This window comes from Zootermopsis nevadensis, unplaced genomic scaffold (genome assembly GCF_977971745.1).
Source record: "Zootermopsis nevadensis isolate Lab colony 2312 unplaced genomic scaffold, Znev_1.0 Znev_ptg000008l, whole genome shotgun sequence".
NCBI classification, from domain to species: Eukaryota; Metazoa; Arthropoda; class Insecta; order Blattodea; family Termopsidae; genus Zootermopsis; species Zootermopsis nevadensis.
This window is the reverse complement of record NW_028259140.1, coordinates 10,000,001-10,022,530: the sequence shown is the minus strand read 5'-3', so window position 1 is coordinate 10,022,530 and position 22,530 is coordinate 10,000,001. Positions and strand designations below refer to the sequence as shown.

General features: G+C 34.3%; 5 protein-coding genes and 1 long non-coding RNA gene across 22 annotated transcripts in view; 3 read left to right on the top strand and 3 right to left on the bottom strand.

The window, feature by feature from the left end:
• LOC110832905 (mitochondrial mRNA pseudouridine synthase Rpusd3) overlaps positions 1 to 10,889 on the top strand; it is a 77,614-nt gene extending 66,725 nt beyond the window's left edge. For 2 of the 10 annotated variants that reach the window (XR_015534149.1, XR_015534140.1), the window contains 4 exons: positions 253 to 1,897; positions 5,940 to 6,060; positions 6,863 to 6,922; positions 9,440 to 10,889. The gene's annotated coding sequence lies outside the window, so the exon portion shown is untranslated. Of the gene's footprint in view, positions 1 to 252; positions 1,898 to 5,919; positions 6,061 to 6,862; positions 6,923 to 9,439 lie in introns of all 10 variants that reach the window. The other 8 variants (XR_015534142.1, XR_015534141.1, XR_015534143.1 and 5 more) reach the window with 8 other exon arrangements.
• Positions 513 to 1,666, bottom strand: mRpL34 (mitochondrial ribosomal protein L34). The gene is made up of 2 exons (XM_022070367.2): positions 1,526 to 1,666; positions 513 to 1,022 (listed from the first exon to the last, which is right to left on the bottom strand). The coding sequence occupies exons 1-2, from the start codon at positions 1,570 to 1,572 to the stop codon at positions 587 to 589; spliced, it is 483 nt and encodes a 160-aa protein (XP_021926059.1). The 5' UTR covers positions 1,573 to 1,666; the 3' UTR covers positions 513 to 586.
• Mocs2A (Molybdenum cofactor synthesis 2A) lies at positions 1,816 to 17,288 on the top strand. 5 transcript variants are annotated; one of them, XM_087345066.1, is made up of 3 exons: positions 1,816 to 1,897; positions 15,678 to 15,949; positions 16,687 to 17,142. In XM_087345066.1, exons 2-3 carry the CDS (start codon positions 15,688 to 15,690, stop codon positions 16,713 to 16,715), a joined length of 291 nt encoding a protein of 96 aa, XP_087201192.1. In that variant the 5' UTR covers positions 1,816 to 1,897; positions 15,678 to 15,687; the 3' UTR covers positions 16,716 to 17,142. The 5 variants fall into 5 exon arrangements, with proteins under 5 accessions (XP_087201192.1, XP_087201189.1, XP_087201190.1 ...); XM_087345063.1 differs by lacking the exon at positions 1,816 to 1,897 and adding an exon at positions 15,006 to 15,144; XM_087345064.1 differs by lacking the exon at positions 1,816 to 1,897 and adding an exon at positions 15,128 to 15,259.
• Positions 3,101 to 14,164, bottom strand: LOC110832901 (uncharacterized). Of its 4 annotated transcripts, none has more exons than XM_022070351.1 (9): positions 14,009 to 14,164; positions 11,352 to 11,533; positions 10,557 to 10,821; positions 8,754 to 9,376; positions 8,424 to 8,538; positions 7,602 to 7,768; positions 7,330 to 7,462; positions 6,397 to 6,601; positions 3,101 to 6,082 (listed from the first exon to the last, which is right to left on the bottom strand). In XM_022070351.1, exons 1-9 carry the CDS (start codon positions 14,061 to 14,063, stop codon positions 4,939 to 4,941), a joined length of 2,889 nt encoding a protein of 962 aa, XP_021926043.1. In that variant the 5' UTR covers positions 14,064 to 14,164; the 3' UTR covers positions 3,101 to 4,938. The 4 variants fall into 4 exon arrangements, with proteins under 4 accessions (XP_021926043.1, XP_087201178.1, XP_021926045.1 ...); XM_087345052.1 differs by lacking the exon at positions 14,009 to 14,164 and adding an exon at positions 12,916 to 13,972; XM_022070353.2 differs by lacking the exon at positions 14,009 to 14,164 and adding an exon at positions 13,821 to 13,972.
• Mocs2B (Molybdenum cofactor synthesis 2B) overlaps positions 17,184 to 22,530 on the top strand; it is a 7,887-nt gene continuing 2,540 nt past the window's right edge. The window contains exons 1-5 of the mRNA XM_022070361.2: positions 17,184 to 17,317; positions 18,257 to 18,369; positions 18,745 to 18,932; positions 21,455 to 21,606; positions 22,167 to 22,332. Coding sequence (XP_021926053.1) covers positions 17,189 to 17,317; positions 18,257 to 18,369; positions 18,745 to 18,932; positions 21,455 to 21,606; positions 22,167 to 22,332 — 748 coding nt within the window. The 5' untranslated portion in view covers positions 17,184 to 17,188. The remainder of the gene's footprint in view (positions 17,318 to 18,256; positions 18,370 to 18,744; positions 18,933 to 21,454; positions 21,607 to 22,166; positions 22,333 to 22,530) is intronic.
• LOC110832911 (uncharacterized) overlaps positions 19,385 to 22,530 on the bottom strand; it is a 7,326-nt gene continuing 4,180 nt past the window's right edge. Inside the window, exon 2 of the long non-coding RNA XR_002544086.2 lies at positions 19,385 to 19,982. This is a non-coding gene — a long non-coding RNA (uncharacterized LOC110832911). The remainder of the gene's footprint in view (positions 19,983 to 22,530) is intronic.

The window sequence follows — 22,530 nt, the reverse complement described above, 5'->3', positions numbered from 1 at the left end:
ATAAAAAATATTTTGTGTATTGCAGAACAAAAAACTTCTAATATTTTATTTACTTAAAATAATGGTAACTATGCTGTGGTTGTGAATTACCAGTAACTAATTACTACTCATCTTTAATATATCCCATGCTAAATTTGGGAGGGGGGATTATTTCAGCAGGTATGGTTATTTACTATTTTAATATAATGTGAATTAATGAAAGAAACAGTGTTTAGTAAAGACTTCTCGTGTGATTCCAATGTAACATTTCAGAACCTGCCACAAAAGCTGCTAGAAGCGCTATCAATTAAACCTGGCCAAGAAATAATCATACCAACCCATTTACATCTTAGAAGACTAATTCTGCCGCACTATCTGGGAAAAGATAGTGACTTAATAATTGAAGCACCTCTTCCAAGTAGCTTTCAGTGGACCTGTAAATCTCTGGGTCTTCATCCTGCTTATGATGCAGAAAATATCAGTTATGCTGTAAGTCATGACAGATAATAACTGTTGATCAATTACACGGTACATTGTTTTGTAAGATGTATTTATTGATATAATTTTTCTGTAAAATACAATTAACTACAGTATGATTGCAGTACTATTAATGAGAAAGAACATGTCTTCCCTTCAGAATTCTACGCATGATGATTCTTCTTCCTGCAGCAGTTGACATGCGTACTTTCAAGCCATGTCTTTTAATTCTCTTAAACTCGGATGGTCTGGGGAAATGGCATCTAACATTAGTACGCACAAATATATATCCCCAAGCCCCATTTCCTTGCAAATGTTTGCTAATTTCACTTCTGCATAGTTGATGTGTAACTGGTTGCCCAAGGACAGGATGAGACTGTTGTAAAGTGTTCCTTCCAGCTAATTGTGACAGGGGTGTAACAGATGTGTAGTTGAATCTGTTCTTTACAATTTGGAGAAGATTCAAGCTCTTGAATCCAGATGTTAGTTGACCAGAGAATGTTTGTGTCGCACCACCAGAGTGTAACAGTCTTGTACTGAATGGTAGAGCCTTACAGCTTCCCTGTCTGAACACAAATACAAAAAATTAGTCCATGATAGCATTATAATAAAAGTGAGACATCCAAGTTGGATCTAAAGTGTTTCTTGACCAGAGCTATGTCTTCACATGCTGGCTTTTTACTTTTCATTTGTTGAGCAATTCTAGATGTTACAGCCATACTGCGTGTACTGGCTGGATGAGGCCCTTGTGGCATCTAATCCAAGAACTGTCACACTGTGCAACTATTACAGAAATGTGCTAATAACGAATGATTTGCCTCTGCCTACCTTACAGGGGCATAATGCAGTCATGCAACTATCAAGGTTCAATAATCCTGAATCCAGTTACATTGCTAAATACAGTTTGATGTAATAGGTTTGACCATCATTATACGCACGCTAAGATAACCTATGTCTGACAGTTTTCTTGTCTACTTCCCAAAATGAACTCAAGGTATAAAACAATTTTAGAGACTTCGTGTGGTCGTAAAACATTTACTTCAGAATTTCATATATTTCTGTTACATACCTGAAAATGTCAAAAAGCTGAAAGAAACATTTGCTCCCAAACATCATTTCCGCGAAACTAGTGATACTTGTGTAGATGATGCACGCTAACCTAGCATATAAAACCACATTACTTCAACCATTGGTCTCGTTTAATACTAACATTGGTTAAGTGCAACCATAGAACATCGAAAAAAGAAACAAAAACGGATTACACCAATATTCAATGCTGCCAATTTCTGTAAAATCACATTGCTCTCAAAGTTGGTGACATTTGTTATCATCTGTGATGCTGTTCCTGTGCGCAGTATTCCGTCACATATGTATGAAGTGTGGAAAGTTGCTTGATTCACGGAGGAACACGAAGCTCTTAAGCCGATCAAGAAGGTGACAGGTACTTGTTGGCATAATAATATAAATGGTTGGCATTAGAATAGAATTTTTTCACAATCCGTACATCCTTCATAGTCCTAAACCAAGGTTGTAGAATATATAATATACAAATTGACATATTTTGTCATGAATGTCATTCTGGCTTGTTAGTGTCATCCCCAAGTACTTGAATATTGTCACATTTTGGAACACTTCATTAGCTCTCCTTATATCCTGGTTTTGTCATGAATTATGATGCCTATACTTGACCATATACTTTGTCTTCTTTGCATTTATTTGTAGACCAACATCCCTACCAGCCCTTAAGAGTTCTTCTTTGTGTGCTTGTAGAGTATTTATATTATCGCCCAACAGATTAATATCATCTGCATAGACCAATAGTTGATGTTCCATTCAGTTCCAAACTGCCCTGATTTTCTTGGAATTTCCTAATGGCATATTCTAAGGCAAAATTGTAAAACTGCAGCAATAGAACATCTCCCTGTTTCAGGCCATTCTGAATAGGAAATGTATCAGATAAAAGTTTGCCTACACAGATTGTACTAGAGGTACACTTAAACACATTTTAATTGGCCTGACTAGCTTCTTAGTTACACCAGATTCAAGCAAAATGTTGTAAAGTGTTTCTCTTTTAACTGAGTCATAGGCTTTCTTGAAGTCTATAAGTAGTTGACGGACCATCCCATTGTACTCCCACTTTTCCTTTAATATCTGGCAATTGTAGAAAATCTTTTCAATTGTAGATCTGTTACGATGGAACCCACACTGATGATTCCCAATAATTTCATTGGCAGAAGAATGTTGGATAAAATTTTGTAGGCAGATTATGAGAGAGATTCCTTGATAACTATTACAATGTCTTATTACTCTTTTTATGAATTGGTATAATAATAGATTCTTTCCACTGCTCTGAAACTTCCTCCTCCTACCATATAGAACAAAGAAGTGTATGTATGTCGGAGCACAACGTTTCACCTCCTGCTTTGATCAGTTTATCCAGAATCTGATCAGTACCCAGGGATTTATACTTTGGATGAAGGCCTCCATGACTGAGGAAGGTGGCCCATGCCCTTTTTGAATTATATCCTGGAATTTGCATTACAACTAAGGAGAAGCACTGATAACCTCAGTTAGGAAAAGAATATATAGAAAAGGTTGGGAAAATACTGGATATTACAACATAACACAATCATAACATCAATGATAGCCATAAGACACCTCTTGTTTATTGTTAATACCTTCTCCAGCTATAATAACTTGCACAGGTATATTCTGAGCCCTCGGTTACACAAAATATAAAATTGGTTTCCTTAGAAAATGTTTTACTGCATAATATAAAATCATATAAAAATTCCTTATTCTAAATACTGTTCTCTATATATAATAATAAACAACACTATTAAGGAAGACCATTACCATAAACAATACAGATGTAATAAATGGAAACACAGACATTGTTTTTAAACATGTTTACCTAGATTAAGAAAATATATCTCTACCGAATAACTTCAGTTACACTTGGGTGTTATGGAAGAAACTTGAGCTAACCACTATTTACAACTTTGAGGCCATACTTTCAGGTAATAGTAACTTGGTGGGCTTGTGTTAACAATGGTTGTATGCTCCATGACTTTCACATCTTATAGTTTAACCTAAGTGCCCATCTGTAACAACTTATTTTGCCAAAATATGTTTGGACAGCTTTGTAAACCACTCTTTTTTGAGGACTCTAAAAAAATTCATGTGAGAAACATGAAAATGGTGAAGATACATTTTTAACCTTTATTAGCTATGCATCAGAGATTATGTGCATTCCAGCTGGCTTTATGTTGCAGTTGCAAACCACTTTAAATCCTAGATTTAAGCCCAATTATCAGCCCTGTATTATGGGGATTTAAACCCCTTATTTCTGTATGATTAAAGGTTAAAGAGCATTCTGAGGGAACCAAGTGGTATCCAGTGTTATGGCCAAGGTGTTGTAATCAAGTTCAACTGCAGTTTCAAATATATTCTGCTTTAAAGTTAAAGATAAATTTGTCCCTGCCTTTAATGAAGGAACATGCCATGAAGATATATCTGCGCTTAATTAAGCACTGTGCCATGGGGACGTGTGATATGAGACTAAATATATGGCCTTGCAGGGAATCAAATCCTGGACAGCCAGCTCATAATATAGTCAGTATACCATCTGAAGTATCCCAGCTCTGTTTTAATTTCAATAAATGTATATTTTGTTATATTTTTAATTATAGTTTTGGGCATAATTTTGTTAGGTATCAAAAAACAGCCCCAATTCATATTTAACAAACATATAATTGCAAGTATAAAACATTTGCAGAATAGAAAGTGTTTCTTTATGCAATAACGACAACTAGTAACACTATCCAAATAAATGTATCTTCAAAAATATACTCTTGTCCTTATATTCTGAGTATAAAAAGTAACTAGTATTTCTTTAATGCAGTTGAAAAGTTACCACAGAAATAGTACATTTTAAAGAAACCATATTGTATGTTCTTCTCACTGCAACGTTTTGTCAAAATATGTTCAGTCTTGAATAAATTCAGATACAAAGTTTCGATAACTGCAGATGTACAGCTTCTGTCGATTATATGCATTCTTACTTCGATGCTGAAATATGTACATATCCACGTACACAGTACACCTACTACTAAATTTAGGGTATTACAAAAACTACAAAATTGGAATGATGCTATTCATTACTACATAATTTTAAATATTATTCATATAAAAGTCAGAGAAACATTATCAATAATGTCATTTCATGTGCTTTCTTTCAAAGAAAAAAAACTAGTTGGTAATGTGAGTTTAATGTCACATTGCCCTACTTAAAACTTCCTGATACCTTTAGACCATTTCTGTACTCCTCACAACACTGAGATAATTTCCCTGGGAAATGTTATAGTGGGTTCATGTAACCATTAGTGTCATTATACTGTGGTTAAGGCATCTCAAGCTAATTTATGATTCATGTCCATTACCATCTTCATCACTTAAAACTCCATCATATTTGTGACATTTTTACAGTGTTTTCTTATCAGAGTTAATTCTGAGACCCTTTAAAATATAATTCTGATTTGATACTGCAGTGAAACTGTTACATTCATCAGCTATGAGCATGATTGTAGCTTGTTGTGAGTTAGCACTGATAATACTCACCCTGTCTGATCCAACTACGTTCAAAACTTTAGCATCTGACTGTGTTGAGACTGGACTTTTCTTGTCCACTTCGCACTGAGGTGAAAGGAATGATGCCGATGATGATGAAGTGGAGGAGCTAAAGGGAGATGTCTGCACGCTACTAGACAGGATTGTGGGTAAATTTTGTGCTTGGTGAATTCCTGTCTTAATCATCAGGGGATTAAATCCAACGTTATTAGGCAATATCAATGACTTCTTTGTCTTAGCCTGTAAGTGAGCAACATTCTTTTTAGCACTTCTATTAACTAACTCTCGGCCTGATTTGTTTCTTGCTGTGTACATCTTTCCTTCGTTTGGGCTTTTTAGATTAACATTATCTGTGTTCCAGCTACTCTTGATGGGAAAACCTAACCCTTGCTTATTTACTTCATGGGTCTCAAATGCCTTGTCTTTTGGCCCATATACATTTTCAGTGTTAGTAATAGGTACATCCAACATAACCAAATTGGCTTTATCATTTTCTAGATCATCTGTGAAAGAAATATTGCTCTGTCTCATGGCTTCTTCCACAATATCTTGGAAAGATTTCTGGGGTGGTTCAGATTCAGTCATTGGCAATGTAACCTCACTTTCGACATTACCGACACAACTTGCATCTTCTTTTTCTTCATCATCATCTTTGTTAGTAGGAGTTGTGACACATGCTTTTGACTGATGACTGATTTCTCTGTTAAAATTAAAACCAATTTCTTCCTCTTCATCTTCCTCATTCATTACATCGCATGGTTCCAACTGTTTCCTTTTACCACCAACTTTAAATCGCCCTTTTCCTTTGCGAGATCTCTTCTTCCCATTGTGTAGTTCCTGTTTTACATGTACAGCTGCAGTGCTGTGAGGGGAACGAGGTAGAGTCCTGACACGACGAAACTCCTCCTCTGACAAAATGATAAGGCCACCAGAAGTTGTCAATACCTTCCCGTGACGAGTTTTCAGATGCCGTTTGTAAGTGTTACGGGTCTTGAACCTAAGACATGAAAATATTTGTAACTGTTAACTTCCTCAAAATACATTTATTCATAATTCTTCTGCATGCATGTTATATTACTTTTTAAACCCCAACTCAGAACAATTTATATATTTAGAATATATGTTGGACATGCAATTAAAATTTCTATGATCAAATTTTCATAAACACATTGGCTACTTGTTATCATGAGTAATAAATTATTTGTTTTTTTAAAATTATGAAGCAGATATATACAAGAACCAAGTAAAGATAAGTTTGAGATCCCCACCCATACAAAAGCTGATTTTATGAAATATTTTAAATACACTAACCGAAGCATGCAATCTGAGCATTCATATGGAGATTCCCCTGTGTGGCGACGCCTGTGTTCCTTGAAATGAGATGGATGTCTGAACTTGCGGCCACAATCAGCGCATGTGAAACGTGTCTGGTTTGAATGAATTAACATGTGGTAGTTTAGACTGTGCTGCCTGGTGAATACTGAATGACAAATTCGGCATTCATAGGGCTTGATGCCTGGAACAGAAGTTTATAAATGAATTTGAAAAACTTGTGGAAAAGAGAAAAATTCAATAATCACCTGGGTCTCCTTTAAATGGATGCTTTCTTCTGTCAGAGATGAAATTCAAATGTCATATGACAAAGTTGTTTCTCAGTGGAAAGTTTTCAGTAAACATAATTCTTTAATTATTCAGAGAAAATTCTTAAGTACAAACTTAACTTCATTTTCACCTCATTACAGTGGCCCATTCTAGGTCTGTTCTGCATTTGTTTCAGAGTTGTCAACTTAAAGGGGCAACATGATTTTACTATCACAAAGGTTGCATCATTCTAAAGGTATGGTACAGTGTGTTAAAAAATGTCTACCTTTAACTCAATGCATTTTACCAGTATCTTAAAAAGAAGTGGGAATAAAATAAAAAAGGAATATAAACTAAGCTGCTGGTCTGATCGTTTCAAAATTTTTGTATGGGAGGGGGGATAAATTCATCCATAGCAGTCCACATTTTATTCAGAGATTCTAGGTTAAAATTACCAGTGAATAGTCATACAATTTATTTTACAATTATCTGCACCTTAAAGAGAGGATGTTGTGATTACAGCTAGCGATCTACAAACTTTTAGTGAAATACATCTTTCATTTAGTCATTCACAAAATGTTCATGTCTGCATCTGAAAAATGTGAGCATAAATTTGATAGGTACATTTCCGACAGTTCAACAGGAAGGGTACTGAATTCTTACCTGCATGACTCCTGTAATGGCTAATAAGAGTAGTTGGTGCAGTAAATGAGCGAGGTGGGTTGCAAATGTAGCATTCAAGAGACTCACTGTTACCTTTCCGTTTCATCATTTCAATCAAATGGATAGCCATTTCCTATAAAAGAAACTCGTAGTGAATTAAAAAAAATTAAGACTTCACACCTCATAGTTCAATTAGTTACAGAATTTCCAATATTGTAAATAACACAAGGTTTACCAGTATGTTTTATACAATTATATATTTAAGTCAATACCTTTTCAGCTTTTGATTGCCCAATAAACTTAGCCTTCCCTTTGGGCTTCTTCTTTTGAATGTATTCATCCCTTTCAATACGCTTTTCACAGTTCATTTCTCTCATCACTTCATCACTATAATCTTGAGGTTCAGCTCTTCTATTATCTTGCACAACTGGAAGGTCATCTATATTAACATAAAACATTATAGTTTATACTCCAGGGTTTGATACAGGTAGGGATCAGTGTGTTTCCAAAGTTTAACTACCTAGGTGGCTTAGGGAACCTGAAGGTTCATCACCAAACTAACCAAAGTCCTCCACTGGCCCATCCAGGGTCAACAAAATCCAGTCTCTTTCAACTCCTATCTCCCATAGAACCCGCCTGATATTATTCTCCCATCTACACCGAGGTCTCCCCAGCTGTCCCATCCCTTTAGGCTTCCCGACCAATACCCGGTGCACACCTCTTGCCCCATCCGTGCACACCACATGCCCCACCCATCTCATTCTTCTCAACTTAATCACCCTGACAATATTGGGGGAGGAGTACAGATTTTTAAGCTCATCTTTATGCAGTTTTCTCCATGTCCCATCGTCTTCTCTCCTAGGCAGTATTTCCTATTTTTAGAGAATTATTGAATAATGTCTGACCCTGTTTGCACTAGAAAGTTAGTAGCATTTCAGTTATTATTCTGTGAAAGTTAAGTAAATTGTACTAGTTTGTAACATACAGCCCATGAGTCAATAATAAAGGGGAATGTAAGCCCAGCTCTTGAAACCCCTGTTAAGGTTTTATAATAAAAAGTGCTTAAGAAGGGGAATATAATTCTTTAAACATACCTGATCTGATCATCTTGTATGAAAATGACTGATGGGTATCTACATCAACTTCTTGTCCTACACAAGGCAGCTGCTTCAGTTGCACCTGATCCTCTTCCATTACACACACCATTACCTGCAATTTTTACAAGGAACCACTCTAAGCTATTATGAATAGATTTTGCTTGACTGTTGTACTAAAAGTACTAGAGTAAATACCATATGCATCACAGAGTGTAGTTTACTTCCAGGGTAATTTAAAATGGGTAAAGTTACATTTCTTACCTGACATTCTATTAGACTGTCTAATAACAGAAGTGTATACAAAGAAATGTAGCCTGAAGTACTCACCATATCACGTAATGTTTCTGCAATCATGAATTTTCCCAAATCTGCAGCAGGAGCCTTATCACAAAGGACCGAATCTTCCTTGATTCTGCCTTGTTTCTCTTGTCCGTGTAATTTGTAATCATTCTGATTAATTTTCATTTCAGGCCAAGTGCACTTTCTGTGATTTTCAGCTGACACATCAGTATTATTATTTTCTGAGTCAAGAATAACATAATTGTGTTCTTCATAAATTCCATAACAATTTTCATTGTTTACACATTTCTCTTCTGTATCACAGACTTTTTCTATGACATCATTGTATCGTGATTCATTAATATCCAAAATACTTTCTACTTCCACTCCATTCTTGTTATTGTTCTCATTAAAGCTTTCAGTTGCTTCATGGCTAAGAAACTTTTCCGGTTTTAGGTTTGGCTTAACAACTACAGAGTTCTCCGAAACTGAACAGTTGTTTTTCTCCTTATTAGGAAGACTGCTATCATTTTCATCTGATGGCTCTGATTTTGGAATTGATTCTACTTTAATCTTTGAGTTAAGTTTGTGCCTCCTGTTTGACCCACTGCACTTTTCAGCTAGACGGTGCTGTCTTACTTTAACTGATTCAACTGAGAACTGAAAGCCACCTGCAATAAATAATTATATTTAAAGGTTTCTCCTAATATAAACACTGTAATTTTTATTTCCAGTTTCTGCCTTACGTTCTTTTCTGAAAATCCAAGCTGGGCCTGAGTTACATTTCATAATCAATGTCCTGCTACAAAGAATTATTAACATTAAATGTTATGGGAGGCAAGTAGAACTTAAACTTGTTTTTGACAAATAAATACAAGGGAAATAAAAAAGGGCAATTCAAGAAGTAGAAGCAGCAAGTGTGATTTATTAAAAGTAATATCCCACAACATTCCAGGAATATGTATGAAAATTTCAGAACGCATGACCACAGAATTAAATCCTCATATTTTACCAGTAAAATTAACACATTTGTAATGATATAATAGAACTATTTAGTGGATATATTCAGCGAAGTAAGAGTGTGGTTCTGCACGATCCTAAGAGGGAGATGGCCTTCAGCTTTACTAGTAAAACTGAAGCTGTCTCGTTACATGCCATGGAAACATTTTGGGGAAGAAGTGGCCCCACAGCCAACCTGAAAATGAGGCTAGAAGAAAAATCACTTGCCCCTGCCAGGGATTGAATCCTGGTCGTCAAGTTTATAGTCAGGCTAGTCAGACACTGTACCAACTGACCTACCCTGGCTCTCTTCAATTTTACGATCTAATGGAAAATACAGAACAGTGCATAACATATATGTTGTCTTACTCATACTTTATTAATGTGTAGCATCTTACCACCAAGCCACTGGTTCTGAAGCATGCCATCATATTCAAATCTGAATATTACATAATATTGCAATGTTTTCAATCTGTACAAAATACCAGATAATTATGTAATTTAGTAACAACAGATTGCCCAATGTGTGCTCTCAGTAATATCAATGAGGTTAATTATTTTTTAAAGTACAGCCATCATTTAGTATACTAAAATGAAACCATAACATTTCATTTTAGTATAATTAACAATGGATTTAGTTAAAAAAAAACAATATTGAATGTAACACACTACTGTTAAAACCCTTTAGAGTAATATGAATAAGAGTCTGACACTGCCAAGTTTAATAAAAGTGATTTATGTTGTCATAGCCTTCAGTGTTGAAAACAAACATGCTCCATGTATAGATGTGATTATTAATTATCAGGAGATTGATGAGGTGAACATTAAAGACATGATAATTTCACTACTTACACTCTGCTTTAAGTTCCAGCTGATGCACATGTTCCAAAAGATGGGTCTTCATTTGCTGTCTGGCTTTCCCCTCACTACCAAAACTTGAAAATTGCTGATGGCACTGGTCTGGTTCCATAAAACAAGTGAATGTAAATATCCTACGAATTTCATCACCATCGAACTCGGAGAACAGCTTGAGCAAATGATTGGCTTTTAGGGAACGAAGATATTCTAGGTCCATTGTATTCCCTTCTCTGCTTCGACTGTTACAAGTCGCTCGTTGCTGTACACACATATAAAACAGCCACATGTAACTTGAGATATTTAGATAATAAATTATAATAGTGATGACTTACTGTGTGTGAAACAAAAGTAAATCTACTTACAGATACTGGTGCCCTGTTTTACTACCCATTTTTAATAATTCTTAGCAATTTTTCTCTGCATGATAGAACTGTGTTTCTGAAATGTAGGTTGCTGATTCAAACCTCCAAAAATTGCACACACTTCAGAAAAAATGTCCTTCTGGCTGAATTTGATAAAAGCAGAAAACTTTGATATGACTGATGGCAAAATTTATGTAAAATGTGTTACTCTGTGTACCAGCAAGTTTTTCCTGCTGCTCACTCGTCCCTTTGTGTGCTGGCTGTTGATGAAGCATATTAATAATAAAGAACTGAATTAAATATAACAGCAAAATGTAGAATACTGTTCTTTGATTTCTTAGAAAAAATTAATGTATCTAAGCCACTCTATTTTAGAAACATTTAAGTGTCAGTAGCACTTGAGAATATAAATTGTTAAATGGCTAACCTTCTTCTTCTTTGAAAAGTGGCAACTGATGTCTGCAGTCTTTTTGGCTGTTCTTTTGATTGATGATATCTTAACACTAGGATCTGAATGTAAAGTCTGTGATGCAACTTCAGCCAGCATATCAAGAAGAGCTCCTGCGCAGCCATTCCTTTCAAGCTGGTTATCATTGCAAGAGATTGTCTCTGTAACAGTAATTAAAATGCAATGGTAATCTAGAGTCACACTTAATACGGACATTAAATCCTTGTTATTCATTCTGACTAATGTGCAATGTCAAAGGGGGGGGGGGGGGGGGGACGTGGAGAACTTTTTCTTCAAATCATCTGAAATGTTGTAGGATTTGAGGTTTCACGACGGTGAGTCTGAAGATTGCTGTCTTCTGATTTGTTGCGCTGTGTAATCTGGTAGATGTCTATAAGGCACAACAAATCAGAAGACAGCAATCTTTGAAGAATTATATTTTATTACTGTAACAGTTAAAATAAAAGATGCCCTTGTTTTATTGAAGTTCTTGAACATAGAATGAGTCTGAAGTATTTTTTTTCAGTTTCCAGGGAAAGAATCGTACAGTTGGACACACTATGAAAATTAATACATTTAAGTACTTGTGGGGCTGTTGTCAAGCACTGGAACACATTGTGCAAGCATAACAATTATGTATTTGACCATGTAAACATGAAGTGACTGAAGGGTCAACAACCTCTGTGCATTCTTTGTAGTGAGAGGACCATTCACTAGGATGGATTTTACAAGTAACAATTTAATTACTTGAGCATTTTAGTGCCTAGTAACTGAAATAAAATCTACCACAATCACTGCAATAAGTGTCATCTGACAATATGTTTTCCACATGAAGACAACTATCTTCTGAGTTGTTGTGCCATGTAGTCTGGTAAAGGTTTACTGACATTTCATAGTTGCTTGCTGCCTCCATCATCAGAGCAATAAGCACCTCTCACATGTAGGAAAACTTCTAACAGAGTATACAGCACAACCCAGAAAATCATCATCTTCATACTTACTGCCTGAGAACCTGAAATCTCACCACACATGCTCAGTCTATTTTAGCATCTTAGATTTAAATTTTTCTATCTTAATAACACTACATGACCTATAACACAAAGTTCTTAATGATGTAGTATACTAATCATTCACTGACTTCAGCCTTCTTAGTTTCAAATATACTGAGCGCTTTGTTTTTAAATAATTGTTAATTTATGCATACATACTAAACAGAAGTAGACTAGAAGAGAATAAAATGGCTGTCTTCTTGGACATTACACTGTGTACCCTTGTATATCATCATTTTGGAGGAACTTATTGCCATCATCAGGGTCCTGTAAGCTCCTCTGGAACATCAGTCTATACCCACCTGAAATCTCTACCAAGCAGGGAATAATTTCCATTCCCATCTTACTGAATGCTATCTCTGCAAAGTTACCCTCTAACTTATCAGCAACAACCCTGAAGACTGGTTACTAGTAATATATGAATCTGCAAGTATATTTCTGTGATAATGGTAGATGCATTGATGTCAATCAGAAAGTAAATTAAGAAAACATACATATATTTTCAGATGATGCTGAAATGGGCCATCCTTTAACTCTGTGATGGAGCATACTGATACAAGATGTAAACATTTTAATCAACTCCCCACAGAAAATAAAACATTAATGGGTTTGAAAATAATGGAATGGAGTAAAAACAAATTTCTTTGTAACATGACTGCAATAGGTGAAAGGAATTAATTCAACATTGAAAATTCAGTTGGCACAAAATAACTTGTCATGGCACATTTTCTTTTTCCTGGCAACATAATTTGCATTCATCACCATTACCCTAAGCATAACGATTATTGTAAAAAAAGTACAACTTTTCATGATTAAAAGAATGTCCTGGTTTATTCTAAATGTTTACATCATATTTTCAGTGGAGTGTATTCACTGGAATACTTTACTAGTTAGATACCGCCTGATTTCAATGTAAGTTCTGCAAAATCCCGGAAAAATATAGTTATTAAAACACGAAAATATTTTCAGCAGGAAATATAAAGATATCTATTAAAATTAAAATAATTTAAATTGAATCTGGAAGCTTCCCGCGCTTTCCTACGCCTTAACCGGCCGCGTGTACACAACCTTATACAACTGTATTCATTAGTCGCGTATAAAACTATCGTCTGACTGTATAACGGAATTAAATGTATGCTAATGAATCTATAGAACGGAAGTGAACTATGACAAACGAAAATCTATTTCGTGGGAATACTGCAAAGCCAACTGACGTCACTCCCGAAATATGTGACAATGACAGCTCTTGTTGACAACGCCCTGGTAATTTGTTGTTTTCCTATGTTTAATCCCTAATCGCACACGTTTATTTGCTTCAGAGTACTAAGCCAATGTACTGACGTATCATAAAATCAATCGTACAATCAATTTTTGTTTGCAGTGAGAATTTGAAACATACACATCCTACGAAAATTGTTGGCGCCAGTCGCTCTAGACAGGTAGCAGACGCCATGAGGATATACTAGCAGCCGACACACTATAGAGAGTTTCCAAGAACAGCAGATAAAGAACAATTCGATGTAGATTATACAATAAAGTCATGCACAGTTTGATTCAGTTATACACTTGGTATCACTCTTAACTTACCACTTCCTTTAGTATTGCATTTATGTCTTTCATAGTGTAACATTTTTGTATTCATTGTTCTCTTCCAGCTTACTCAGGCCATATTCAATTTCGTGTTTATGCGTTTGACCAGTATGGTAACCACAACGTTGGGCCAGAGGACAGTAAACACATTCAGAAAGTGATATAGCAGTAAAAACCACTGCTGACCAAATGCCCAATGGTCTAATTCTAATTTTAGTCTATAAAACAGTATTTTGGAAGTCTGCAGGTCGTTCCTGAAGTAAATTCAAATAATTTATTAATTTATCTGTGTTTTGTACGTCATTGATTACTAATATGTAGACGTCTATTTAAGAGATTAGCGATCTTAGCTCTTCCATGTGAGTTCAAATTTTCATTAATAAACTTCTTTGTAAATAATCAGAACATTTTCAAACTAATTCTGCTGTACACAGTGTTAATACAAGGAATAAAAATCAGCTTCATAAAGTAATTTCCAACTCATGTTCCAGGAGAGTGTTATGTTATACAGGCACTAACATTTTCAACAGTTTGCCATCAAGTATCACAATTCTTCTAAATAAAAAGGCACAATTTAATTAAAACATATTTAATTACAAATCCTTTTGCTCTGTTATTAAATTTCGAATGTTTACAAATAGATCATAATGTTAATTCAGGGTTTCTTGTCTTAATAAATTATAAATAGCCAGTATAATTTATCTGCTGTATGTAGTGGATGTATGTATTCGTAACATATCACTAATTATGTGGATCCTTTGTTTAAAATATGTGAAATTTTGTAATAGTATGAATTGTATTATTACGACTTTATTCCACATCTTATTATCTAACACATGGATCCATGAAATGCAATTTGCAAGCGTTGATACTACATGCAGTTGGTATCACCCTATGTTGGAATTTGTGTAGTTGGTGGTGCACACAGATCAGCTGGTACATACAAGCACATGCAATACCAACATACAAGACAGTTACAGATTAACATCTTGCGTTTTTTTTTGCGTGTTATTTATCATAATGCCAACATAGTACCCAGTTCAGCTAATACCAACGTACCCAGTTTATGACGTTATCCTAGTTCATTGCGGTGAAGGTTCAAATATGATGGCTGTACTTTTGTACTGATGAAGGTTGGTGCAGTAGTGATAAATTTTCCAGTACATTTTTTGCTGGTATTATATAAGCAAGTTAGTTGTACGAAGTTAAAAATTACTATGTTCGGGTGTTGTGAAATGATTGTGGAGGGTATGGGATATCATTATTTTTACCGAACAGTAAATTATTTACTAATCTGTATGTGTTTTTTTATTCCTAAGGATGTGTACACAAGTTTTTATGAGTCAGGGTGATTTTGATCTTGGTTTATTTACTATTTAAGTGAGTTATGTAGTGGATCCCTTTGCAAGGTTGGTGACGGGCCCAGTACATATTTCTAACAGTCCTAAAAAATAGTTCTGTAGCATGTTACTTCTTCTGTCAGATCCCATGGCCCTGTATTTGTAACATATTTTTATCACAGAATCTTTAATTGTACTTCTGGAATGAGTGATATGAATATCTAGAAATAGTTTTAATAATTGAGGTGCCAGCAGTTTATATAGTAGTGATGGTGGCAGTGTTGCCAGTACAATATAATGAAAATAGTAATGGTAATTTTTTGCAGGAAATATGTAATGGCAGACATATCAGCAGTTGAAATCCAAGTCTTGTTTTTTGCTAAAGCAAGGGAACTTTGTGGAAAGAAAGAAAGCCAGTTACTAATTCCATCAGCAACATCATATGATAATCTTTTGGATGAAATAGTTCAGAAATTCTCTCTGGAACCTATTCGAGATAACTTGATATTAGCCATTAATGAAGAGTATGCTACTTCAGAATCTGAAGTTCATCTTAAAGAAGGAGATCAAGTAGCAGTTATTCCGCCACTCAGTGGAGGTAATTAAGCAAAATAAATTGTGTGATGGAGAGAACTTTATCACAGAGAGGCACACATTATATTTAGTATTGCATTTAGTGCAAATTTACATTTGATAATAATAACACAAATTATGTTGACTGCAACAATGATAAAGTGATAAGTATTATGATGCACAAGTACAAAGTAATGCAACTTGTTCTTATATGGATTTTGATACTTTATGGTCAAGTCATGACTCCTGTAAAAGATAAGTATTTACTCTTTGTTCCATACCTATTTCTGTTCTTGTTTACTTGTAGTTGTAGAATGTTCTATGTTATAATATGTAGTTTAGCAAGAGGATGGTATTAATTACAGAGTCAGTTGTCTGTTGTAAATAATACAATTATACATAATTGATGTACATCAGTTATAGATATATTATAAACAACAAAACAGGAAGTCAAAATTAATTAGCATGTTGGCCAGGTCTGGCCCACAGATTATAGGTAGACTTTTGGGATTAACTTTTACAATAGTGTAATATATTCAGTAATCCTTTTCTATCTGATGGAGTTCAGTCAGCCCACAGTATTGGTTGACATATGTAGCAGAATCTTTTTATTTTCAGTTGATTGATATCCTGCTACTAACTGCAATGCACAGCTCTAAGAAAAATGTTTATTTCAGGTCTTACCAAGAACAGCCATTTTTAAGGTAATATTTATGATAGGATGATAAATGTCTCAAGTAACATATTTTTGGACTGTTTCAGTATTTTGTTTCTTGAAGACAGGCTGTTGAGGAAACTATTTGGAGGTAATAGATAGGAAATAACAGAAAGGTGATGAAAATTGCATAATGAGGAATAATGTAATTGGTGCCAAATAGGATTAAGGCAATAAAATAAGGAGGGTAAGATGGGCAGGAATGCAGCATGCATGAAGGCAATGAGGAATTTGTACAAAATTTGGCTATAACATCTGACAGGAAGAGATCACTTTTGAGACCTACTAGATTTAAGTAAGAAGATAACAGTATAATGGATCTTGAAGTAATAGGGTGTGAGGATGTGGGCTGGATTTAAATGGCTCAGGATAGGTTAAGTGGTGTGTTCTTGTGAACCTCCAAGTTCCGTGAAAAGCAGGGAATTTCTTGACCAATTGATTGACTTAGCTTCTCAAGAAGGACTGTAGAGTTCAGTACTTTATAAATACAGATATATCCTTTTTTTCAGGTTAAATTTACAAGTACAAGAAGAACAATTGTCATTGGCTATGGATTTTGTGAAAATTGTGAATTCAAAACTCAGCGTTGAAGAAATTTCAAACTTAGTTTCTTCACCATCATGTGGTGCAATATCTCTTTTTGTTGGCACAACCAGAGATAATTTTGAGAATAAACAGGTAAAAGTTTTATTTTTTTTTACTGGCACCAAAGATACAACAATATTCACAGTGGGTAGTGTGTGAAGAATAGCACATTTTATAAAGGAACAGGTAAAATAGGTGAATTTTCATAGAATGTTTTGTCCTTTGCAGCATTACTTCTGGGTTAATCTATTTTTATAAGAGAACATTTCATGATACCTTGTGATGTAACTAGCTGATCAGATTCCTGAGCTGTTGAAGGTTTTGAGGAAACAAGTTACAATCAAAGCACTTCATAGCTTACCCTAAAATAGGTTTCACATACAATTTTTAGGTATATTTAGTCAAAGTTTAAATTTTCTGTTAACTATTATTCTCTTCCTGTGTAACGATACTTCCAGCAGAAGTAACATTGTATGAAGTTTATATTATCTCAGAACATACCCCACTTCATTTTGTTCAGTAGTTGGTCATGTCACATCATCACTGTATGACAAGGCCAACTTTTGTGGCAGCTGATTGTAAAATTAGTTTGTCATAACGTGTTTAATATGCTTACCAAAATTCTCTTTGTTTTTCATTTCATAATTTGTACATCATCATGCGAGAATTTATTTTAATGAATTGCAATGATAGACATATTTTGTACATGCTGCTAGACATTGACACATGTCAAGATTTTCATTGACCATAAACATCTTGTCAAGGACTTAATGAAGATGAAGATGTCAGGATATTGATAGGGATATGGTTTAGTTGGTCTGTGAAATTAGGAATAGTTAATCATAATTTACTCTAGTTATCAAGATGGAAAGGTAAATGAAATTTCAGTAGTGCTACTATTTTGATCATGCTTTGTCAAGTCTAGTGTCAGTCCTCAGACTGCAGTAATCGTAAGAAAATTTAAAAGATCTGTCTTATCTTCTGTTGTAAAACATTGTGGCTAAATTGTTTAGTTATATTTATGAATAACAGGTAGTGCATTTGGAGTATGAAGCTTATGTTCCGATGGCAGAGAAAGCAATGAAGAAGGTGTGTGAAGACATTCGGGGGAAGTGGCAAGTGGAACATATAGCTATATATCATAGGTACAACTATTTTGTGATTTTATAAACTATAATAGCCCATAAATTTATTGAACACGTTTAATAACATGCAGTAGTCTGTATGTTGTCATTCAGATATTATTTGGATAATTTTTAATGTTGGTAAGTATGTTAAGACTTTTTTAATATTTAATCATCAGAACATTAAATAATACAATAATCTCCTGTCCATATATTTTATGTGTATATACTATCTGTGAACAATTATTTGAAACAGGTACTGTGTTGCTGAATATTTCCCCAAGCATTTTATGTGTGAAAGAGAAATGAGTTTATGTTCTTCAGGTTTCCTTAATTTGTTTCAGAATCTCTTATTTAAATAACCATTTGTTAGGCCCTTCTTTTATTTTGATTTAGGTTAGGCATTGTTCCTGTGATGGAGGCAAGTTTAGTGATAGCATTATCGTCGCCACACCGAGCAGAGTCTCTCCAAGCTGTCCAGTATGCTATTGATACCGTTAAGTCGTCAGTACCCATCTGGAAGAAAGAAGTGTATGCTTCTGAACAGGCGGAGTGGAAGGAAAACACAGAATGTGCGTGGAGAAGTAAATAGACTATTCTTGTTTATCACTTTCTAACTGATTTTTCTATTGCAGGGAAATGGTAGTGTTTGAGGATGACATTAAATTATTAGATTTGCATCTTGTGAGAACATGCATTGAGTTTGAGACATGGCTCATTGAAAGTATCTGAAATCATTAATATTTATCTCTATTAGATAACAGAAAACATGTCTACTTTTATGGGTTTTTTGTAATTGCATATTATCAGGGAATTAATTATTGAAAATTGCTTAAATCAGATTAGTACTTCTGTCATTAAATTATTGTCATGTTCTAAAATCATAATCTGTCCTGTATTGTACAGGAAAGCACCATATGCTTTGTTGATGGCATGAACTTTTTGGTTGTTAATGATCTTAGGTTGGCATTTATTTAACTATTTTTGGGTAGTGGTTAGATTTTGTTGATGTGTATGAATAAATAATAGTGAAAGCTTTAGTTTTGATATAGATTTTATGAAATATTGTTCATTGTTATGTTTTGTCTTGTTGTTAAAGTGTTTAATCTATATTCCAGATTATTATTATTTACTGTTTGATTGCTATAACACACTACTTTTGTGTGACATAATATTTAAGCATTGAATTAGTGTTTTACACATATGTATATGTGCACATTACATTTCAATGTCTCTTGAATAAAACTTGCATCAGTATCAATCAATATTTCTTCCAGATATGTATCATATCAGTGTCACATTATTTGTTAAGTTCAGTGGACCTTTGATACTATTGACTTTCCAATCTGTTGTTTCTCATATCTGTCATCCACTATTTAACACCGTTTTTTTTTTATCTATTGTTGCTGTATCCATCATCATGTTGACACCTTCCACTTGTCATATCACTTCCTGTTACTTGGCATTTCATAAAGCTGTGCTCAAACTGAAGTGGTGTGTGGTAGCAAGATGCTACTTTACTATTACTGCAGTGTTCGCACAACAAAGTGGTATGATTTCGTATCTTGATAAGTCGTTGATCAAATCTCCAGTCACTACACTCTACTGTGTTTTCTAATTAATATGTGTGTCATCTGAAAAAAAAACCAAGACATCTTGCTATTAGCAGGCAAGGAATATAGCAGGTATGTATTTATGTAGTAATTACATTTTATTTCCTAAAATACTCTGAGAAAATTATGAAATGGATACATAAAATCAATGCAGAATGGTGAAATTACACATTGATTTCAGAATTGTAGCAGAATGAAAAGAGATTTTATATCTACTTTCATATGACTAATGATTATTTTGACAAGGTTTTGTACAGTACATTGTTTTCCTGGTTTAGAGTTTGTTGTGGTGTTACTGCCATTTAAGGAATGAAAGTGAGGTCTGTACATGGAATCTGGACCCTGGTTCAGTGTTTATATGAACACAATATGTAAAATCCTTTCCTTTCTTGCTGATAGCTAAAGTCACTTTCTCCCCTTCCACCACCGCTGTATAAAGCCATGAAGCCTGATAAGGCATTTTATGAGTTGACAATGTAGTTAAGAAGTCACATTATTTCAATAAATACAGTTGTACTTCACTTCATCTGTTCTGAGGTACAGTCATGTCTTGTAAATCCTACATTTTGGAAATGTTTTTGTAACCAAGGGAGTACTTTTCCATTTCATTTTTATATATATATTTTTATATATTTTTTGTCTTGATTTAAAGTTGAAAGTGCTTGTTCCATAGTCAAACCTGAATGGAGGTTCCATTCTTGTTTTTTTGTGCAACAGACTTCATGCTCATGTCTGAAGTCAATTGAGATAGCTAAGAGGCCATGAGTAATCCCAGCTTTGGAGACAATTTGAAACTTATTGTGGAAACTGGCTTCAAGCCGTAAATACTTGATGTGAACATGGAATACCATTTACAACAGTAACAGTTACAGTTGATAAAAATATAAAGATTAGCACTGCCTGGCATTATCTAGTGTTTGAGAATGAGGTGCAATGTTTTGCTGAAAGTGGAAACGTTACTAATTCTGATTTCTGATCACCAAGCTGAGGGAGATAATGTGAATTCCACTTTGATAAGGCAGAAGGCTAAGAGAATTCCCAACAGTTTTAGTGTTTAACTTTATGACTTCTTGGAATGAATGAATTATCATAACCTGCAAAAAAAAATTTTATTCCACATCAGTTGTATAATCTTTTCTTTAATCTCCGATGTATATATAACAGCACATACTGGAAGTTTCGTGATGATGGCAACAGGGCTTCCTCCAATGTAAAAATGAGGTTTATTTTTGTTATTTTACTGCATCAAGATCCATATGACTCATACTCAGAAGATTCTTATCAGAACCACAGATATACAGGACCAGATTGAATTTTATTTTAAATTTAGTCGACATTTTTTGTTGCAAGACAAAAATACAATAAAAGATCTCCCAAATTGAAACATTTCATGAATTTATTAACCATTAAAATGTTTTACGACTATCAACAATTTGAGAATTGTGATGGCTTTTGCAGTGACCATATCTGATATTTGTGATTGGTATTTTTAGCAGACAGAATCTTGCTGAATAAGATAAAAGTGGAATCATCTGAAGAAATACAAGAACTAGAAGGTGAAGAAGAGTTCAAAAATCAGAAGTCTCATTCTGTAACTACAGTAGTGCCACCACACTTCATCCAAATTAAAGCTGGATCTGAAGAAGTAAGGTGTCTGTATTGTAGAAGCATGTTTAATAGAATAAGTTACAGATATAATTTTGGTTAAAACTGAGGTATTGGTGCTGTTAACCGTATACCCCTTACTGGTATGAAAGATATTATTTTGGCATGTGTGTCATCTTATGCTATAGTTATTTCACATTAACCTTAATTTGTGAGGTTGTGGTAGCTACATGATTAAAACAAATACTTGTTAACATTGTTTCTTTTATCTTATAACAAGTTCATACTGTAGTAGCTTGGATAAACAAATTATTACATGTATGCAATGGTATGATGTATGTTCTGCTATCTTCATTTTCTATTTTTATCATTGATAGTTTTGGAAATATTTATAATCTTATAAAAGGGAACAATATTTTAATAAATACTGGTGATTTAAACTGGATGCAGAATGCTTACAGGGATACTTTAAATATGTATGATAAAGGTCTACGCTACTTCCTGTAACATACTAACAAACATGATTAATAGAAACAATTTTATTTATATATGAATGAATTAACCAGTATGTGAAATATAAATGTATTTCTTCGTTGACAGATTGCACGTCGTATAAATTCGTTTATCGAACGAAAGCGAGAGCAGGTGAACTTGGGAAATATTCAAGATTTTTGTTACCATGACAGTGCACCAGCAAGTGATAGCTCATGTGCAAGAGTTGATGCTCTATTGATTGCAAGAAAAGACAGTAAAAGTCACCTGCGTGGTAAGTATTTCAAGAAATTAACCAACTATTCATTAAAGCAAGAGTGGGATCTGAAATCAGGTTTTTGACATCAAAAGTATAAAAGCAATAATGCATTTTCGATGACAAGCATTCAGCTTGTTTGATCAATATCCAGTCAATCCTGCTGAAGGTTACACAGATGTTAATGGAATAATGAAACTGACTTGAAGCAGAGTC

What these genes read in the sequence shown, in the direction of transcription:
- mRpL34 (XM_022070367.2), bottom strand. Translation starts at nt 1,572, where the DNA reads ATGATGTTTGGGAGCAAATGTTTCTTTCAGCTTTTTGACATTTTCAG. An exon ending in CAGCTTTTTGACATTTTCAG is followed by an intron (nt 1,023 to 1,525) that starts GTATGTAACAGA and finishes ATTTGTGTTCAG; the next exon opens with ACAGGGAAGCTGTAAGGCTC.
- LOC110832901 (XM_087345051.1), bottom strand. Translation starts at nt 11,606, where the DNA reads ATGAATAACAAGGATTTAATGTCCGTATTAAGTGTGACTCTAGATTAC. An exon ending in ACTTTTCAAAGAAGAAGAAG is followed by an intron (nt 10,822 to 11,351) that starts GTTAGCCATTTA and finishes ATGTGTGTACAG; the next exon opens with CAACGAGCGACTTGTAACAG. An exon ending in GCTGGAACTTAAAGCAGAGT is followed by an intron (nt 9,377 to 10,556) that starts GTAAGTAGTGAA and finishes TATTTATTGCAG; the next exon opens with GTGGCTTTCAGTTCTCAGTT.
- Mocs2A (XM_087345066.1), top strand. Translation starts at nt 15,688, where the DNA reads ATGGCAGACATATCAGCAGTTGAAATCCAAGTCTTGTTTTTTGCTAAA. An exon ending in TATTCCGCCACTCAGTGGAG is followed by an intron (nt 15,950 to 16,686) that starts GTAATTAAGCAA and finishes GGACTGTTTCAG; the next exon opens with TATTTTGTTTCTTGAAGACA.